The 18,581-nt window shown below is 40.9% G+C and overlaps 1 protein-coding gene across 1 annotated transcript in view; it reads right to left on the reverse strand.

Annotated features, from left to right (window-relative positions):
• The window catches only part of CDH22 (cadherin 22), a 542,246-nt gene that overhangs the window by 56,762 nt on the left and 466,903 nt on the right, over nt 1-18,581 (reverse strand). The window contains exon 6 of the mRNA XM_089689403.1: nt 9,523-9,690. Within this exon, the coding sequence (XP_089545529.1) occupies nt 9,523-9,690 (168 nt within the window). The remainder of the gene's footprint in view (nt 1-9,522; nt 9,691-18,581) is intronic.

Genomic DNA, 18,581 nt, shown 5'->3' on the forward strand with positions numbered 1-18,581 from the left:
AATGTACAAAATACTTCTGGTCAACAGACCTTTATCAGTATATCATCTCTGGTTGATTGTAAGACGTTTCTGACCAGGGGCGGACTGATAACTCATGGGGCCCCCGGGCAATAGGGGATCATGGTGCCCATGTGTCCCTGCCCAAACTCAAAAAAGCCTATGAAAAAGGTACCAGGGGTATCTCATGGGGCCCCCTAATGACCCCAGGCCCTCGGGTGGTGCCCGAGTTTCCAAATAGTCAGTCCGCCCCTGTTTCTGACTTAAAGCAGAGTTCCAGCCGTTTTTGTGTTTACTGTAAATCAGCAGCTACAAAAACTGCAGCTGCTGACTTTTAATAAACACACACTTACCTGTCCCAGAGTCCAGTGATGTTCTCACCCTTCTCCTCCAGGCTGTGACAGCTTGCGGCTTCACAGCCTGGTGCCCACTGCACATGCTCGAGTTGTGCTACGCTTCCTGATTGGTCTGGCAGCCTTCTGGGACCTGTGAAAGTTCCCAGGAGACTGCGGGAGGGAGGAAGGGGCCGAACTACCTGCTCACTTCACAGCCGTGAACTGAGCCAGAAGTGGGAGCAGGTACCTGTCAAAAACAGGTATTCCCTCCCCCCTCCCCCCCAAAATGTGCCAAATATGTCAGTGGAGGGGGGGGAGGCAAATAAGCGGAGCTTCCACTTTTGAATGGAACTCAAAATAAAGAACTCTTTTTTTTTTTTCGCTGTATGTATATATTAAAATGAACCAGTTTGTGGATATTCAAGCATTTACGTATTTTAGCACACATTAAATGAGCTTTAACAAACCCTCAAGCCTCTGAAGCTGCAAGCACTATGGAGCAATTCATTCTTAAAGTTCACAGCGAAACTGCTAAAGTTGTTCCCTCACTAGCTCAGCTGGCTCTGCTGCTCTTTCCCAGCAGTAGTTGAGCAATCTCCATTCCACGTTAATTACTTTGGGAAAAAAGTTTTCCTGGAGGTGGAAACATGTCATCTAACTTATTATGCAGAGAACACAATGCATTGCATTGTAGGCTTCACACAATGCTCAACATTTTATAAATGAAATCTAAAATGCAAGATCATTGTGAAGAATTTTCAGTGATGTCCTGTGGTGTGCAGAGAGTGCATAACGCAGGTCTTTATAAATACGCCTCTTAGTGAGATACTTTAAATAGCTGGTGCAGAACCTAGCAAGGATGCCTTTGCTTCCAGCAATCCTTCAGGATGTCTACTGTGATAAGAACAATTCAGAAAACTTGGAGATTGTGTTGCCAGCTCTCCCCTCCCTTACTGCCAGCACTAAACCATATGCCTCCCCTTTATTAGTCCTTTATATTGTTTCTGTTTTTTTCTAAACTGCACTGTAAAGTCTACATTTAATAATCTATAATACAAGCTTCTTTCAGTGTAATTTCTGCCTTCAAGCATTACCTCTGTTGGAAACTTTGACTGTTAAGTTGAGCTTACAATAACCGATTTCAGAGATTGCTAGTACAAAGATAAACAGAATGACAGACATATGATATTGGTAAAGCGAAAGTGTCTTTTTTCTTCTATTATGTAGCTAACTCTCATCATAGTACTTAAAAGGTAATTGATAAAACTGTAGAGGACTTAGTGAAATTAATTTTGACATATTTAGTGCACAACATTTCCCATATCAGCCTAAATATAACTGTACGTATCTCAAATTTACCATAGTAACCTCTAGATATTACACTAATTAATTTCTTCATAAAGGTTTAATTAAAGACAGTTCCAATTACTCTCTTGTATTTAAAAAGAAATGCCTCTTATGATGGATCAAACTCTCATCCCATCCCAGGCACTATCAAAACAGGCTAAGAGTTTGACTTTTCAGCTAAGCTGTTTTTCGCTTGCCTATGCGTTCTCCATATATTCAAATGCAGATACTAGAGAGTACTATGAGGTGTAATTGCAACTAGAGAGCACTATAGTGTAATTTCAACTAGAGAGCACTATGCAGTGTATTTTCAACTAGACAGCACTATGTAGTGTATTTTCCTAGTGTATTTTCCATTATGGCTTGTTTACACCTTTATTGCCCTCTGAAAAGTGATCAATGATGGATCACTTTTCAAAAGGCATTGGACAAGTGTCTGGGAACCAATATTTTTATCTCATCACTGCCTGTTTTTTTTTTCCTGTAAAGCCAGCACCATTACGTCACAATTGCATATATTGCACACAACTGAAGGTTTGTTGCGGTATGGCCCTATTCACTTGAATCTGACAAAGATATAATTTTTGTAATGGCCATGGCAACTGTACAATCCCCTCTAACTGTGTTATATTAAGGGAGGATGGGAGGATGGGAGGTAAAACACAAAACAGTGTGCCACATGCCTGACGAAAGAGGTCCTGTGTGACCCCAAAATATTCTGTAGCACCCTCCGGGAATAGAATGCTTGAGAGGTTCATCTAAATTTAGTGTTTTAGCTCCTCTGTAATCATTGGAGCGGTGTGTGATTTTTTTGTTCTAAGTTTCACTGGCTGCAGGCACAACTGCCTTCTAGTGGATTCTAGAATGTAGTGGTTTGGAAGAGACAGATCCTGGGCCTGAATATTCATGTAGTCCCAGCCAATCCCTGGGGAAGAAGATGCCCAGTACGTGGCTGAGGAGTGCATAAATAATCTGGGAAATGGATTGGCAGGCTCTTGTCCAGGCAGGCTCTTCTCCATCCTGAAGAGCTGCTGCCCTTCTGGGCAGTGTAGCTAAATTCTGCAGGAGTTCCTTGAGGTGCCAGCTTGAGAACTGGGAGACCTACTTTCTGAAAGAAGAACTGAAGTACCAGCTCAGTGAAAGTTGGGGGGGGCCTGCTTTCTGAAAAAAGCACTGAGGTCCCAGCTCATTGAGAGCTGGGGGGCCTACTTTCTGAAAGGAGCACCTAGGTAGCAGCTCAGTGAGAACTGGGGGGCCTACTTTTTCAAAGAAACTGGAACCAAATCAAAGGGAGTTTACTGAAAATCTGTCCTGGGAATTCACAGGAAAGTGTCTGGCTGATATTGGATGTAGGCATTTAAGTATAAGGGGCCTGAGTGTGGGATCCTAGTGACTGTTTGGTGCTCTACCCCTCTGAGCACCTACTTCAATGTTGCTAACTTGGGACCTCTCTTTTGCTTGAAGTCCCAGGGTTGCTTGTTCTCCTATTGTATGCCAAGAGGGGAATTGTCCTGAAAAATCTAGGCAAAGCAGAGTGTCCTGCAGAGTGTTTTTTAGCATTGAAATTGGAGTATTCCAAAGCCTGAACCCCCATCCAAGTTCAACAAGCATTCAATCCTAAAAATACATTCCCTGCTTGGTAATTGAGTAATGATACTGTATGAGTGGTTGTGTGCCTGGCTGCTTATGCACCATTTTGGGAAGAGAACATGGGGGAAATCAACAAGGCATGTCAGGGATTGAAAACAAACTTTGGGCTCTAATTTCTTCAATGTAGTGTGGCATATATCAAGACAAGGACAAAAGCAGCTCTACCAACCATCAGGAATAGTATGTAATAATACACACTACAACTGTACAGCGCTTGTGGTGTAAAGCCACTTAATATACTTTTGACATATCAATCCAGAGGAGAAAATTTAATGCAATAAATAAACAACCTGTAACAATTGTGCAGCAGAACAACTCCAAACTTTGCTATAGTGATGGTAGGAATGGTTCTGAGATGGGCATTCCGGCTAAGGAGATGAGAACACCATATGTGTCCAGGATAAAACTAATATACTAGTGATGTAGCGCTGTAAGGACTTAAATAACCCTTTAGTTGAAGATGACACTGCTTCTACAATATAACAATATGTTATCAACCAAACACTTATATTTGTGACACTTATGGGTGATACGTGCAGTAAAACAAACATATATATCCGAGTGATCATATTATCAGTGTCTTGACACACAGTGATTCCCTATACAGGGTTATGTGTCACCTTAAATAGGTGATCTACAGTGGGGATCGAACGTTTGGGCACCCCAGCTAAAAATTTGTATTAATGTGCATAAAGAAGCCAAGGAAAGATGGAAAAATCTCCAAAAGGCATCAAATTACAGATTAGACATTCTTATAATATGTCAACAAAAGTTAGATTTTATTTCCATCATTTACACTTTCAAAATAACAGAAAACAAAAAAATGGCGTCTGCAAAAGTTTGGGCACCCTGCAGAATTTATAACATGCACTGCCCCCTTTGCAAAGCTGAGACCTGCCAGTGTCATGGATTGTTCTCAATCATCGTCTGGGAAGACCAGGTGATGTCAATCTCAAAGGTTTTAAATGCCCAGACTCATCTGACCTTGCCCCAACAATCAGCACCATGGGTTCTTCTAAGCAGTTGTCTAGAAAACTGAAACTGAAAATAGTTGACGCTCACAAAGCTGGAGAAGGCTATAAGAAGATAGCAAAGCGTTTTCAGATGTCAATATCCTCTGTTCGGAATGTAATTAAGAAATGGCAGTCATCAGGAACAGTGGAAGTTAAAGCAACATCTGGAAGACCAAGAAAAATATCAGACAGAACAGCTCGCAGGATTGTGAGAAAAACAATTCAAAAACCACGTTTGACTGCACGATCCCTCCAGAAAGATCTGGCAGACACTGGAGTTGTGGTACACTATTCCACTATAAAGAGATACTTGTACAAATATGGTCTTCATGGAAGAGTCATCAGAAGAAAACCTCTTCTACGTCCTCACTACAAAAATCATCATTTGAAATTTGCAAATTAACATATAGACAAGCCTGATGCATTTTGGAAACAAGTTCTGTGGACCGATGAGGTTAAAATTTAACTTTTTGGCCGAAATGAGCAAAAGGTACGTTTGAAGAAGAAGGGGCACAGAATTTAATGAAAAGAACCTCTGTCCAACTGTTAAGCATGGGGTTGGATCAATCATGCTTTGGGGTTGTGTTGCAGCCAGTGGCACAGGGAACATCTCAGGAGTAGAAGGAAAAATGGATTCAATAAAATTTCAGCAAATTTTGGATGGTAACTTGATGCCATCTGTGAAAAAGCTGAAGTTAAAGGGAGGATGGCTTCTACAAATGGATAATGATCTAAACACACCTCGAAATCCACGGGGGATTAGATCAAGAGGCGTAAACTGAAGGTTTTTCCATGGCCTTCACAATCTCCTGACCTCAACATAATTGAAAATCTATGGATAGACCTTAAAAGAGCAGTGCGTGACAGACAGCCCAGAAATCTCAAAGAACTGGAAGACTTTTGTAAGGAAGAATGGGCAAAGATACCTCAAACAAGAATTGAAAGACTCTTGGCTGGCTACAAAAAGCGTTTACAAGCTGTGATACTTGCCAAAGGGGGCAGTACAAGATATTAACTCTGCAGGGTGCCCAAACTTTTGCAGACGCCATTTTTTTGTTTTCTGTTATTTTGAAAGTGTAAATGATGGAAATAAAATCTAACTTTTGTTGACATATTATAAGAATGTCTAATCTGTAATTTGATGCCTTTTGGAGATTTTTCCATCTTTCCTTCTTTATGCATTAATACAAATTTTTAGCTGGGGTGCCCAAACTTTCAATCCCCACTGATCTATGTAGATAATAGTGATATAAAGTCCACAATATCCGGTGTCTAACTTGTGTTTCAATGGCACACACAAACAATGACAAACAGCATGCTTCTGTGCCGGTGCAGGTAGTGAGTAATGCTCCTATATGACAGGCGTGCCCGCTCATCTTCCCCCTGCGACCCACAGGGGCCAAAAAGCCTTATGGATCACCCAGGATCCTACACGATCTCTCCAAACAAGGATAGACTCCAACACCTTCAGTAAGCTTTCCTCCACCTTCCACTATTCCTCCATGGCCAGGTAGCAGTATGAATGCTCATATACAGTTGCAAGAAAAAGTATGTGAACCCCTTGGGATTACGTGGAGTTTTGCATGAATTGAGCATAAAATGTGCTCTGAACGTCATCTAAGTCACAACAATAGAAGAACACAGTCTGCTGAACATAATACTACACAAACATTAGATGTTGCCATGGTTTAATTGCACATAACATGTAAACATTCACAGTGCAGGGAGGAAAAAGTATGTGAACCTTTGGACTTAATAACTAGTTGACCCTCCTTTGGCAGCAATAACCTCAACCAAACGTTTCCTGTAGTTGCAGATCAGACCTGCACAATGATCTGGAGTAATTTTGGACCACTCCTCTTCACAAAACTGTTTCAGTGTAGCAATATTCTTGGGATGTCTGGTGTGAATCGCTCTCTTAAGGTCATGCCACAGCATTTCAATCGGGTTGAGGTCAGGACTCTGTCTGGGCCACTCCAGAAGGCGTATTCTGTGCTGTTGCAGCCATTGTTTTGTTGAATTACTTGTATGCTTTAGGTCATTGTCCTGTTGCATCACCCATCCTCTGCGGAGCTTCAGTTGGCGGACAGATGGTCGTACATTTTCCTGCAAAATGTCTTGATAAACTCTGGAATTCATTTTCCCATCAATGACAACAATCCGTCCAGGCCCTGAGGCAGCAAAGCAGCCCCAAACCATGATGCTCCCTCCGCCATGTTTTACAGTGGGGATGAGGTTTTGATGTTGGTGTGCTGTGCCTTTTTTTCTCCACACATAATGTTGTGTGTTCTTCCCAAACAACTCAATCTTGGTTTCATGTGTCCACAGTATATTTTGGCAGTAGTGCTGTGGAACATCCAGGTGCTCTTTTGCAAACTTCAAACGTGCTGCAATATTCTTTTTGGACAGCAATGGCTTCCTCTGTGGTGTCCTCCCATGTACTCCATTCTTGTTTAATGTTTTCCTTATTGTAGATGTGTCAACAAAAATGTTAGCATGTGCCAGAGATTTCTGTAGGTCTTTAGCTGACACTCTGGGATTCTTCTTTACCTCATGCAGCATTCTGCGCTGTGCTCTTGCAGTCATTTTTACAGGACGACCACGCCTAGGGAGAGTAGCAACAGTGCTAAACTTTCTCCATTTGTAGACAGTCTGTCTTACCGTGGACACATGAACATCAAGGCTTTTGGAGATACTTTTGTAACCCTTTCCAGCTTCATGCAAGTCAACAATTCTTGATCGTAGGTCTTCTGAGAGCTCTTTTCTGCGAGGCATGGTTCATATCAGACAGTGCTTCTTGAAACCAGTAAACCCAAAACAGGTGTGTGTTTTTTAAGGGCAGGACAGCTGTCAACAACACATCCAATATCATCACACTGATTGGAGTCAAGGTTGGCTCACTCCTGGCTCCAATTAGCTCTGGGAGAAGTCATTAAGCTAGGGCCTCACATACTTTTTCCTCCCTGCACTGTGAATGTTTACATGTTATGTGCAGTTAAACCATGGCAACATCTAATGTTTGTGTAGTATTATGTTCAGCAGACTGTGTTCTTCTATTGTTGTGACTTAGATGACGTTCAGAGGACATTTTATGCCCAATTCATTCAAAACTCCACGTAATCCCAAGGGGTTCACATACTTTTTCTTGCAACTGTATATACATGATGTTTGGGAGTCATATAATAGAAAAAACAGAGATCCTCCATAGTGTACCATTGTATAAAACGCTTTAATGAAATTAAAACCGCGAAGTACAAACTGATAATATGATCACTCGGATATATATATGTTTGTTTTACTGCATGTATCACCCATAAGTGTCACAAATATAAGTGTTTGGTTGATAACATATTGTTATATTGTAGAAGCAGTGTCATATTCAACTAAAGGGTTAAGTCCTTACAGCGCTACATCACTAGTATATTAGTTTCATCCATTTTTCCATTAAAAGGTGAGGATTGGATGTAAGCTGCTGTGCCACTAGTCCTAGGAGACATAGCAGCGCAGGGGGATATACCACATATCATATGTGTCCAGGGCTGCCGCATGTGGCGGTGTATGAGGCCAGTGGATGATAGGTGGAGCGTCTCCTGAACTGCAAGGAGTGACAACTGCAGTGTCACTGGAGATCAAACCATTGATTTGACTTTGACAAAGCACACATTGTGCGAAATGCGTCATCATGGTAACCAGGTCTTCCCAGCAGAGCTCCCTGCTATCCACCCTGCTTGATTGAGAACTGATGACCACTGCTGGCCTCCTTGCGGTCCACTGAGGTCATTCCCGCTGTGCCGTAACATCACTTCAGGTGCACGATCTCCAGTGACACTGCGTTTGTCACTCCTTGTGGTTCAGGAGATGCTCCACCTATCATCCACTGCCCACATACACCACCACATGTGGTAGCCAAGGACACATATGGTGTTCTCATCTCCTCCCCATGCAGAGGATCTTCCTTAGCTGGGATGCCCATCCCAGAACCGTTCCTACAATCACTATAGCAAGGTTTCTAGTTGTTCTGCTGCACAATTGTTACTGGTTGTTTATTTAATTAAACTTTCTCTTCTGGATTGATATCTCAAAAGTGTATTCAGTGACTTTGCACCACAAGCGCTGTACAGTCTTAGTGTTTATTAAAGCAAGTCAGGGATCTGCGCTACAGTTGAACCTTACCGATGTCATGTAATCATCTGAATAAATGTTTGGACAATATCTCAAAGTTCTGTGGTGTGCTGGCAATATATACTTTGGTCTATGACAGGGGTGGGCAAACTTTTTGACTTGAGGGCCGCAATGGGTTCATATATTGGACCCGGGGGCCGGACCAAGAGTAGATGAATGATGTGTATGTATCATCCATAGTAAGTATAGTAATATTCCCCCATAGTAAGCATAGTAATTAATCCCCCATATAGTAATTCATCCCCCATAGTAATTCATCCCCCATAGTAATTCATCCCCCATATAGTAATTCATCCCCCATAGTAATTCATCCCCCATATAGTAATTCATCCCCCATAGTAATTCATCCCCCATATAGTAATTCATCCCCCATAGTAATTCATCCCCCATATAGTAATTCATCCCCCCTATAGTAATTCATCCCCCCTATAGTAATTAATTCCCCATATTAATTCATCCCTCATATAGTATTTCATCCCCCATAGTACTATTCCCCCCCAAGTAGTAAGCCAAGTCCCCCCTGTGTCAATTTACTTACCTTTGCTCCACGCGTTCCTCTCGCCGTGTTCCCGCGCCATTCCGGTCTTCAGGGCGGACTGTGAGAGGAGCCTAGCTCCCCTCACATTCGTCACGCTGCCCCGCCTACACACATCCTGACAGCCATCCTGACAGTATCACGCTCCGCGGGCCGGATTAAAAGGTCCGCCGGGCCGTATACGGCCCGCGGGCCGTAGTTTGCCCATTGCTGGTCTATGATGATGATGATGTGTGATGGGAATATGATGATGATGTGTGATGGGAATATCACCATTAGTCACATACCTAACTTGCATAAAACTGTTATGAGGATATTAGCTTTTGTTAGTACAACCTCTAGCTCAATGTCAAACATAATGTATTTGGTAGAGTGGCTACAACCTTCAATAGCTTCTATGTGAAATAGATTTATAGCTCAAAAAAAAAAACACACATATTCATTCTTGTTTTCTCTGACTTACTCTGGGGGAATCTTGGCGGATTGTCATTCACATCAGTGATCACTATAGTGACTGTTGTTGACCCTGAAAGTCCTCCTAGTTGACCAGCCATATCTGTCGCCTGGATCACAACGTCATAACGGTCCTGAGACTCTCTATCAAGGTCTGACACAGCTGTCCGGATCACACCTAGATAAAAAGGAATAGTCAAGAAAAAATGCAAGATAAATGTACAGATTAGAAGCACAGCAGCGATGATGGAATCAGGAGAATTGCCCATTCATCAGTATTTGATTTGCCTCAGTATTTCCATGTTGGTCTGTCTGATGTGCGGAGGACCACACAATAAAAGAGGCCAGGCAATCATAATTCATGGATTGTACGAGTCCCTGCAGGTTGGACAACTCTTCATGCATACATTGAGAAAAAAAAAAAAGAAAAAGCAGTTGGCCTGGATTTGGAATCAATAAACTCACCTCAACTTTAAAGGCAGCTGAATAATGCTGACAGTTTTAATAGCGGTAACCAGAAACAATTCAATGCATCCCTGTAGGTCATGTTTTTTGTGCTACCCACTATTACCACATATGTTGTGTCTGCGCAGTCCAATGCCATTCAACAGACATAATTGTATTTTGCAGATATCAAAAAGTTTATTTCTAAATGCATCGACATAATAAAAACATATAAAATATTAAAGCGCACCTGTCTTTAAAGTGATTCTAAAGGAAAGTTGTTTTTTTTGCACTATACAATGGTTTTGCACAGAGCACCCTCGATCCTCATTTTGGGTCCCAAGCCAGTGGTCCTGGCTCCTCCCCCTGCCCCCAGTAATAAGCCTCTTGCTATGGTAGCACTCAAGCAGACTCGCTCTCGAGCCATGCTCTGTAGGTCCATTCACACATGGAGTGCAGCTTGGCCCCTGCTCTCCACTCGTAGGCTCACTGGCTGTGATTGACATCAGCAGTAGCCAATGGATCCGGTTGCTGTGTGAGCCAATGAGGAGAGAGAGAGAGACCCCGGAGAGCCGCTGCTCTCATGCACATTGCTGGATTGGGCTTGACCTCAGGTAAGTATTAGGCAGGCTGGGAGGGAGCTGCACAAGCGTTTTTTACCTTAATGCAAAGAATGTATTAAGATATAAAACTTAGAGCCTTTAGAACCACTTTAAAAAAATATTGGGCTGCCATTGCTGCCCCTACCTTAGGAAAATGCTAGTTGCATGCCCGTGTGTTCTATGCCTCTGAGGCATGTAAAATAATTAAAGTACATGTAAACCTAATCAATAAAATCTCAAATAATGTGTCACATGATAATATATTTTTAGACACATTTTCAATATATTTAAAACAACAGCTTTCATTAAAATAATACCTGGTGATCCTGCCTTTATGGTCCTTGGTAGGACATGTCCTGTACAGGGTGACAACTAAGTTGTCACAACCAAAGGGCTTTTAATGGAGACTAAAAGTGGTCGTTTCAATACAAATTAGGCAAGAATGGCCACTGTTTTATTTTTATATAACCTCTTCATGACCACCTGCCCACAATGTACTGTGGATGGGCGGCCGCTGTAAGCAAAGCGATGTATGGCTATGTTGCAAAACACATTAAAAACATACTGTAAAATTTTTAAAAAATGAACCAGAAAACACGTGTCCTGAATTTAAATTTAAAAAAAAAGAAAAAATGCATTGGATACATCAAAACCGCACTGGAACGCATCAAAGATGCATCAAAAACACACGTGCAGAAACACATCTGAAATGCAGAAATTGTGGCGTGAACTGGTCCCTAACCAGTTCCCGCCCGGATATCATTTGACAAATGACGGCCGGACTGGACACATGTTTTTCCAAGTGGACATCACATGCCGTCCTCCCTGGAACGCGCCACGGGCCCTGCTGCAGCGCGTTCTGTCACCCGCTGTGTTAACCGGACACAGTGGAAGACCAATAAGTGTACCAGCTGCTTCCTGTACCATGTGATCGCTGTGACCAATCACAGCAGATTAAATGATAATTGTATATAATGGATGGCGTTCATTCATACCATCCATTGTATAGTATTGTGCTGTAATTGGTCACAATGATCACATGGTACAGATAGGGCCAATCACAGCCCATCTGTACCATGTGATTAGATGTGGCTAATCACAGCTAACAACAAACTAGTAAATACTGAATGAATCCAATGAGTCCATCAGTGACAATGGTTGCTTATACCAGTGAAATTCACTGGTATAAGCAATCATAGCGTGAAAAAAAATTAAATCCTGACCACTTCCCCTGAGTAGTATTGTGTTACTATAATAATATTGTATTGCTCTGGTCACAGTATGTTAAAAGAAAATCTTGAAAAAAAAAGAAAATGTAAATAAAAAACAATGACATAAATAGAAAAAAAATTTAAAGAAAAAGTTTTTTCTTTTTTTTTGGATACCGTCACCAGTCAGTGTACTTGATCACCACCACACCAGTTATATGATGATGATGCTGTACTGCATGATGACAGTATGTGAAAATAAAGATGGAGAAAAAAATATTTTTTTTAATTTCTTCTTTTACAAAGATTTGTGACAAAAAATTATAATTTCAAAAAACTCTCCATACCTCTTACTAAATACCTCAGACCCGTCTACTTTCCAAAACGGGGTTATTTGGGGGTATTTGTACTGTCCTGATATTCTGGGGCCTCAAGAAATGAGACAGGCCATCAGCACATCAGGATTGATCAATTTTCAGATATATACTGTATATCCCATAGTTTGTGGACTCTATAACTTTTCTACAGACTAAATAATAAACACTGATTTGGGTTATTTTCATGAAGGAATGTAGCAGAATACATTTTGGCCTAAATTTAGGAAGAAAGATTATTTATTTGCAAAAATCTATAACAGGAACACATTTTCCCCAAAATCTTCAGGTCTTATTTTCATTTATTCGGCAAAAAATAAAATACCCAGTGGTGATTACATATCACCAAAAGAAAGCTCTATTTGTGTGAACAAAATGATAAAAATGGGCAGAGAGTTGCATGACGGCACAATTGTCATTCGAAGTGCAATAAAGCTGAAAGCTGAAAATTGGCCTGGGCAGGAATGGGGGGGTATTGAAGTGGTTAAAGTGTACCTGTCACATTGTTGGATATTTTGTAAGCCGCATAGTTATACTACTGAAAAAGCAACTCATCAATTTCCTAAAGATAAAAGAAAAACGTTGTTTGCTGCACACATCTTGTCTGTGTGCCAACACACTCCGCCACTTGTCAGATTTACACATGTACGATCGTAAGCAGCGCATGAGTGGTGTGACTGAAATTGCTTATGTTTGCACCTGGAATGTGTAATTAAAGACTGGCAGCTTGTTGTATTGAGCTGTGATGGAGGTTTTATAATGTTAGTGCTGACTTATGAATTTTCTACCATCGCCAATAAACATCCGTGACAGCTCCCCATTGTTGATTGAAAGACATCAATAACTGGCAAACATCGTGTAGTCCTGGCCATGCTGTAGGAAGGAGGCTTAACTACTTCCAGTCCGGACACTTTTACCCCCTTCCTGACCAGGGCAATTTTCAGCTTTCAGCGCTATCACACTTTGAATAACAATTGCGCGGTCATGCAATACTGTACCCATATGAATTTTTTACCATTTTTTGAGACAGATAAAACTTTATTTTGGTGGTATTTATTCACCCCTGGGATTTTTATTTTTTTTGCTATGTAAATGAAAATGTCCAAAAATTTGGAAAAAAAGTGTTTTTCTTATAAAATTTTGCTAATAAATAATATTTCATCATAAATCTTGGCCAAAATTTATTACGTTATCTTTTTAGCAAAAACAAAAACCAAATTAGTTTATAACCAAAAATTATAATTTTTAAACATTTTTTTTACATTTTTTTTAAATATTATTATTTAATTTATTTTAGTTTTTTTTTACATACTGTCACCCTAGCAGTACAGTGTCACCATGGTGATTATGTACTACTTTTGGGGGGTGATGAAGATTTTTTTTTTTTTTTTTTTTACACTGATTGCTTTTACACCCATATAGGATGTAAAAGGAATCATTTCTCTTTCTCTCTGTCTGCATTCTTGCAGCCATTGAGAACTACTGAGTGAGCTGTGATTGGTCACAGCTTCTCACATGGTACAAGGCTGTTGTGAATAGCCTTGTACCATGTGACCTCTGTGATCATTCACACATTTCACATGTAGTAAGCAATGATGTCAGAAGTGACATCTTGCTTACTACTTTGCATGTGATCACTTATTGGCCAATCAGTGATCACATGATCGGGACCTCGTACAGAGCTCCCATCCGACGATCGGCGTTTCACTGTGTCCGGAGGACAAAGCGGACACCGGATCACGGTGCTGCGCGCTCCCGGGGAGTGCGCACAAGCAGGGTGCGGGGAGGTCGTTTATAAACGGCCACCTGGCCCTGGAGTGGTTAAAGGGAACCTGCACTGGTTGAAATACGGAGGCTGCCTTCACTGGTTTCCCTCAAAGAATGCTAATCGCCTGGCTGTCATGCTGATCCAATACTTGAAGCCTTTGACCAGGAACAAGTGCAAGTGTTGGAAAAGTTAAAATGAAGTCAGAACTCCTGGCCTGCTGCATGCTTGTTCTGGGTCATTGAATTAGAGTACTGAAACCATTGGATCAACAGGACAGCTAGGAGACCAGCAAGAAGAAATTATCAATTGCAGCCTCCATAAATTATTATTTATTTATTACAGGTACTTATATATAGTTACATACACCCTGTTCCAAATTATTATGCAAATGATATTTTTCTCATTTACCTAAATAATTGATGTAAATAACAGTCAGCATAATTCTCATGTTATCAACTATTAAGAGTACAATTCAAATTTTATTGAACAAACCTCCTAATGATAACAGGATTTTTTTTAAACATAAAAAACGTACAATGCACTGTTCCAAATTATTAGGCACAGTAAGTTTCAAAACACTTTATAGGTTGTAAAGAACTGAAAATTGTCATTTGTTGTGTTTGCAGCATATTTACTGAAATCAAAAGCTATTTCAATAAAACTTTTAACAACATTTTAACTTTTTAAACATTTTAACAGGTCACGTTACATTGTAACATAGGACCCCTTATTTGATAGCAGCTTCACAAGTCTTGCATCCATTGAACTTGTGAGTTTTTGGACAGTTTCTGCTTGAATTTGTTTGCAAGATGTCAGAATAGCCTCCCAGAGCTGCTGTTTGGATGTAAACTTCCTCCCACCCTCATAGATCTTTTGCTTGAGGATGCTCCAAAGGTTCTCAATAGGATTGAGGTCAGGGGAGGATGGAGGCCACACCATGACTTTCTCTCCTTTTATCCCCATAACAGCCATTGATGCAGAGGTATTCTTTGCAGCATGAGATGGTGCATTGTCATGCATGAAGATGATTTTATTACGGAAAGCATAGTTCTTCCTTCTGTACCAGGGAAGAAAGTGGTCAGTCATAAACTCCACATACTTTGCAGAGGTCATCTTTACACCTTCAGGGGCTCTAAAGGGGCCGACCCGCTCTGTTCCCATGATTCCGGCCCAAAACATGACTCCACCACTGCCTTGCTGACGTCGCAGCCTTGTTGGAACAGGGTGGCCGTCCACCAACCATCCACTACTCCATCCATCTGGACCATCCAGGGTTGCACGTCACTGATCAGTGAACAGGACTGTTTGAAAATTAGTCTTCATGTATTTTTCTGCCCAATGCAGCCGTTTCTGCTTGTGAGCATTGGTTAGTGGTGGCCGAATAGAAGGTTTATGCACAGTTGCAAGACTCTGGAGGACTCTACACCTTGATGTTCGTGGGACTTCAGAGGCACCAGCAGCTTCAAATATCTGTTTGCTGCTATGTAATGGTATTTTAGCAGCTGCTCTCTTGATCCGATGCATGGATCTGGCAGAAATCTTCCTCAATGTGCCTTTATCTGCATGAACCCGTCTGTGCTCTGAATCAGCCGCAAATCTCTTAATAGTGTGATGATCACACTTAAGTTTTCGTGAAATATCTAATGTTTCCATACCTCGTCCAAGGCATTGAACTATTTCACTCTTTTCGGCAGCAGAGAGATCTTTTTTCTTCCCCATATTGCTTGAAAATGGTGCTCTGCTTAATAATGTGGAACACCCTCCTTTAGTAGTTTTTCCTTAAATTGGGCTCACCTGCCAATCTAATTATCACACGTGTCCGAGATTGTTTTCAGTGATCAAAAGAGCCCATCAATGCCCATTTAACAATGCCATCCATGAGTTAAACTGAAAAACAAAATATTTCATCTTCGTGACACTTAAATAGAATTTGCATAATAATTTGGAACGCAGTGTAGTTAGTCTGGCTGAAAAAAGACAAAAGTCTATCCAGTTCAACCATAAAAATAAAAAAAATGTTATAATCCTATACCCACAGTTGATTAGAGGAGGGCAAAAAAAACCAGCAAAGCATGATCCAATTTGCTCCTGCAGGGGAACAAATTCCTTCCTGATCCCCCAAGATGCAATCGGATATTCCCTGGATCAACTTTACCTATAAATGTTAGTATCCAGTTATAGTCTGTGTATATAAGAAACAATCCAGGACTTTTTTGAAACAATCCACTGAACAGCCGACCAGAACCAACTCTAGAGGGAGTTGGAGTTATAGTGCCATTATTTACACAGCGCTTTACATATATATTGTACATTCACATCAGTCCCTAACCCTCAAGGGGTGTACATTTTAAAGTTCCTAACTTACATTCATACATACACATACTAGGACCAATTTAGATAGGATCCAATTAACCTACCAGCATGTCTTTGGAGTGTGGGAGGAAACTGGAGTACCTGGCTTCCTCCCACACTCCGCAACGAGAATATGCTAACTCCAGGCAGGTGGTGCTGTGGTTGGGATTTGAACCAATGACCCTAGCACTGACAGGCAGAAATGCTAACCATTTAGCCAATGTGCTGCTCAAATTCCCCTGGTGGTAGCTTATTTTATGCTTTCGTTTCATTAATACATAGTTAGTCTGGCTGAAAAAAAGACAAAGGTCCATCCAGTTCAACCATTAAAAAAAAAAAAAAAAAAGTTATACTCCTATACCCACAGTTGATCCAGAGGAAGGCATAAAAACCCAGCAAAGCATAATCCAATTTGCTCCTGCAGGGAAAAAATTCCTTCCTGATCCCCCCGAGATGCAATCGGATATTCTCTGGATCAACTTTACCTAGAAATGTTAGTATCCAGTTATATTCTGTGTATCCAAGAAACAATCCAGGCTTTTTTTAAAGCAATCCACTGAGCTGGCCAGAACCAACTCTTGAGGGAGTCTATTCCACATTTTCACAGCTTTCACTGTGAAGAAACCTTTCCGTGTTTGGAGATTACATTTCTTTTCCTCCAGACGTAAAGAGTGCCCCCTTGTCCTCTGTGGTGACCTCAGGGTGAATAACTCTACACCGAGTTCACTATATGAACCACTGATGTATTTATACACGTTGATCATATCCCCCCTTAATCTCCTCTTCTCAAGAGAGAATAAATTCAGTTCCTCTAATCTTTCCTCATAGCTGAGCTCCTCCATGCCTCGTATCAGTTTGGTTTCCCTTCTCTGTACTTTCTCCAGTTCCCCAATGTTCTTTTTGTGAATTGGTGCCCAAAACTGAACTGCATATTCCAGATGAGGTCTTACTAATGATTTGTACCGGGGTAATATGATATCTCTCTCTCTGGAGTCTATACCTCTTTTAATACAAGAGAGGATTTTGCTCGCTTTAGAAACCGCAGCTTGGCATTGCATGCCATTATTAAGCTTGTGATCTACCAGAACTCCCAGATCCTTCTCCACCATTGATTCCCCCAGTTGTACCCCCCCTAGTATGTATGATGCATGCATATTCTTAGCCCCCAAGTGCATGACTTTGTAAGGTTATTCTCACCTGTTGATCTCTGCCACTTATGCAGATCATACATGGATTGAATTTCGAATGACTTTTCTGTTGAAAAATTGGAAACTTTTTGCATTTTGTAATCCAATGGCGCCACCATTGATTTCGAAATTCAGCCAACCAAGCTTTCAATATCACCTCATGTTGCTACAGAAAAGAAATCTCCTGGTCGGGAATCTTCTTTTCTTTCCAGGTCACAGCTCGTGCTCATTTCTTTTTTTAATTATATTTCTCACAGGATTCTAACATCATTGATTAGAAATTGTTAATTTTTCAAAACATTTCCAACATGCACGACCGCTCACATTTGATGTCCGTATGAAAATCAGCCATTGCTGAGGCCCACTAATGGTGCGAAATTTGAATGAAAATTTTTATTTACAATTTTTGAAAGAAAATTTGTTCATACTTCAACCCATGCATGGCTGACTTAACATAGTTTCTGTCCCAGGCTGGCAATGCTCACTCACAAGTTCAGGAAGTTTGTTAAAACTACAGAACACCTCCTATTTTACTCTCTGTCTACAGAGAGAACTGGGAAAACTGATAGCATTGTTTGGGATGTTGCTACTGTACACAGGAAATTACAAGGACCCTTGATTTTTGCAGCTATTTTTCTGTACTTGCGGAAAATATTCTTAGTTTAAAGTGGCATTAAGCCCAAAAACCAAAATGGTTATATATTGCAGCTTACCAATCGTTAGATGTGGTGGATGCATTTGTTTTCATTTTTAGCTTTCTTTCCCTCTGTCTTCACCTGGTGATCTGGTTAGTAACATGTATCCTGTATTAGAGTGCCTCCATTCTGGATGAAGGAGCACAGGGGGCACCTTTGTACATGAGCATTGTCAGTCTGGGGGGAGGGGAGTGTTAGATGTCCTAGCAGATTTTTTTTATTTTTTACATGTACTAACAGATTTAACTACACTAACAAATTAAAGCCAAACTCCAGCTAATACTTTAGTTCTTAATACTTTATAACAGTTACAGCAAACAGTTTTTTTTCCTTTCGGGATAAAGCTTTTCCAGAAATAAATAAAAGTTGATTATAGTAAGAACCTCTGTCAGTGAAAAATGGTTTGTCGCATCCCTGTAACTGCAAGAGAGCGTGTTCT

Source organism: Staurois parvus, unplaced genomic scaffold (assembly GCF_062004578.1).
Source record: "Staurois parvus isolate SC_StPar_1 unplaced genomic scaffold, SC_StPar_1.0 ptg000473l, whole genome shotgun sequence".
Lineage (NCBI taxonomy): Eukaryota > Metazoa > Chordata > Amphibia > Anura > Ranidae > Staurois > Staurois parvus.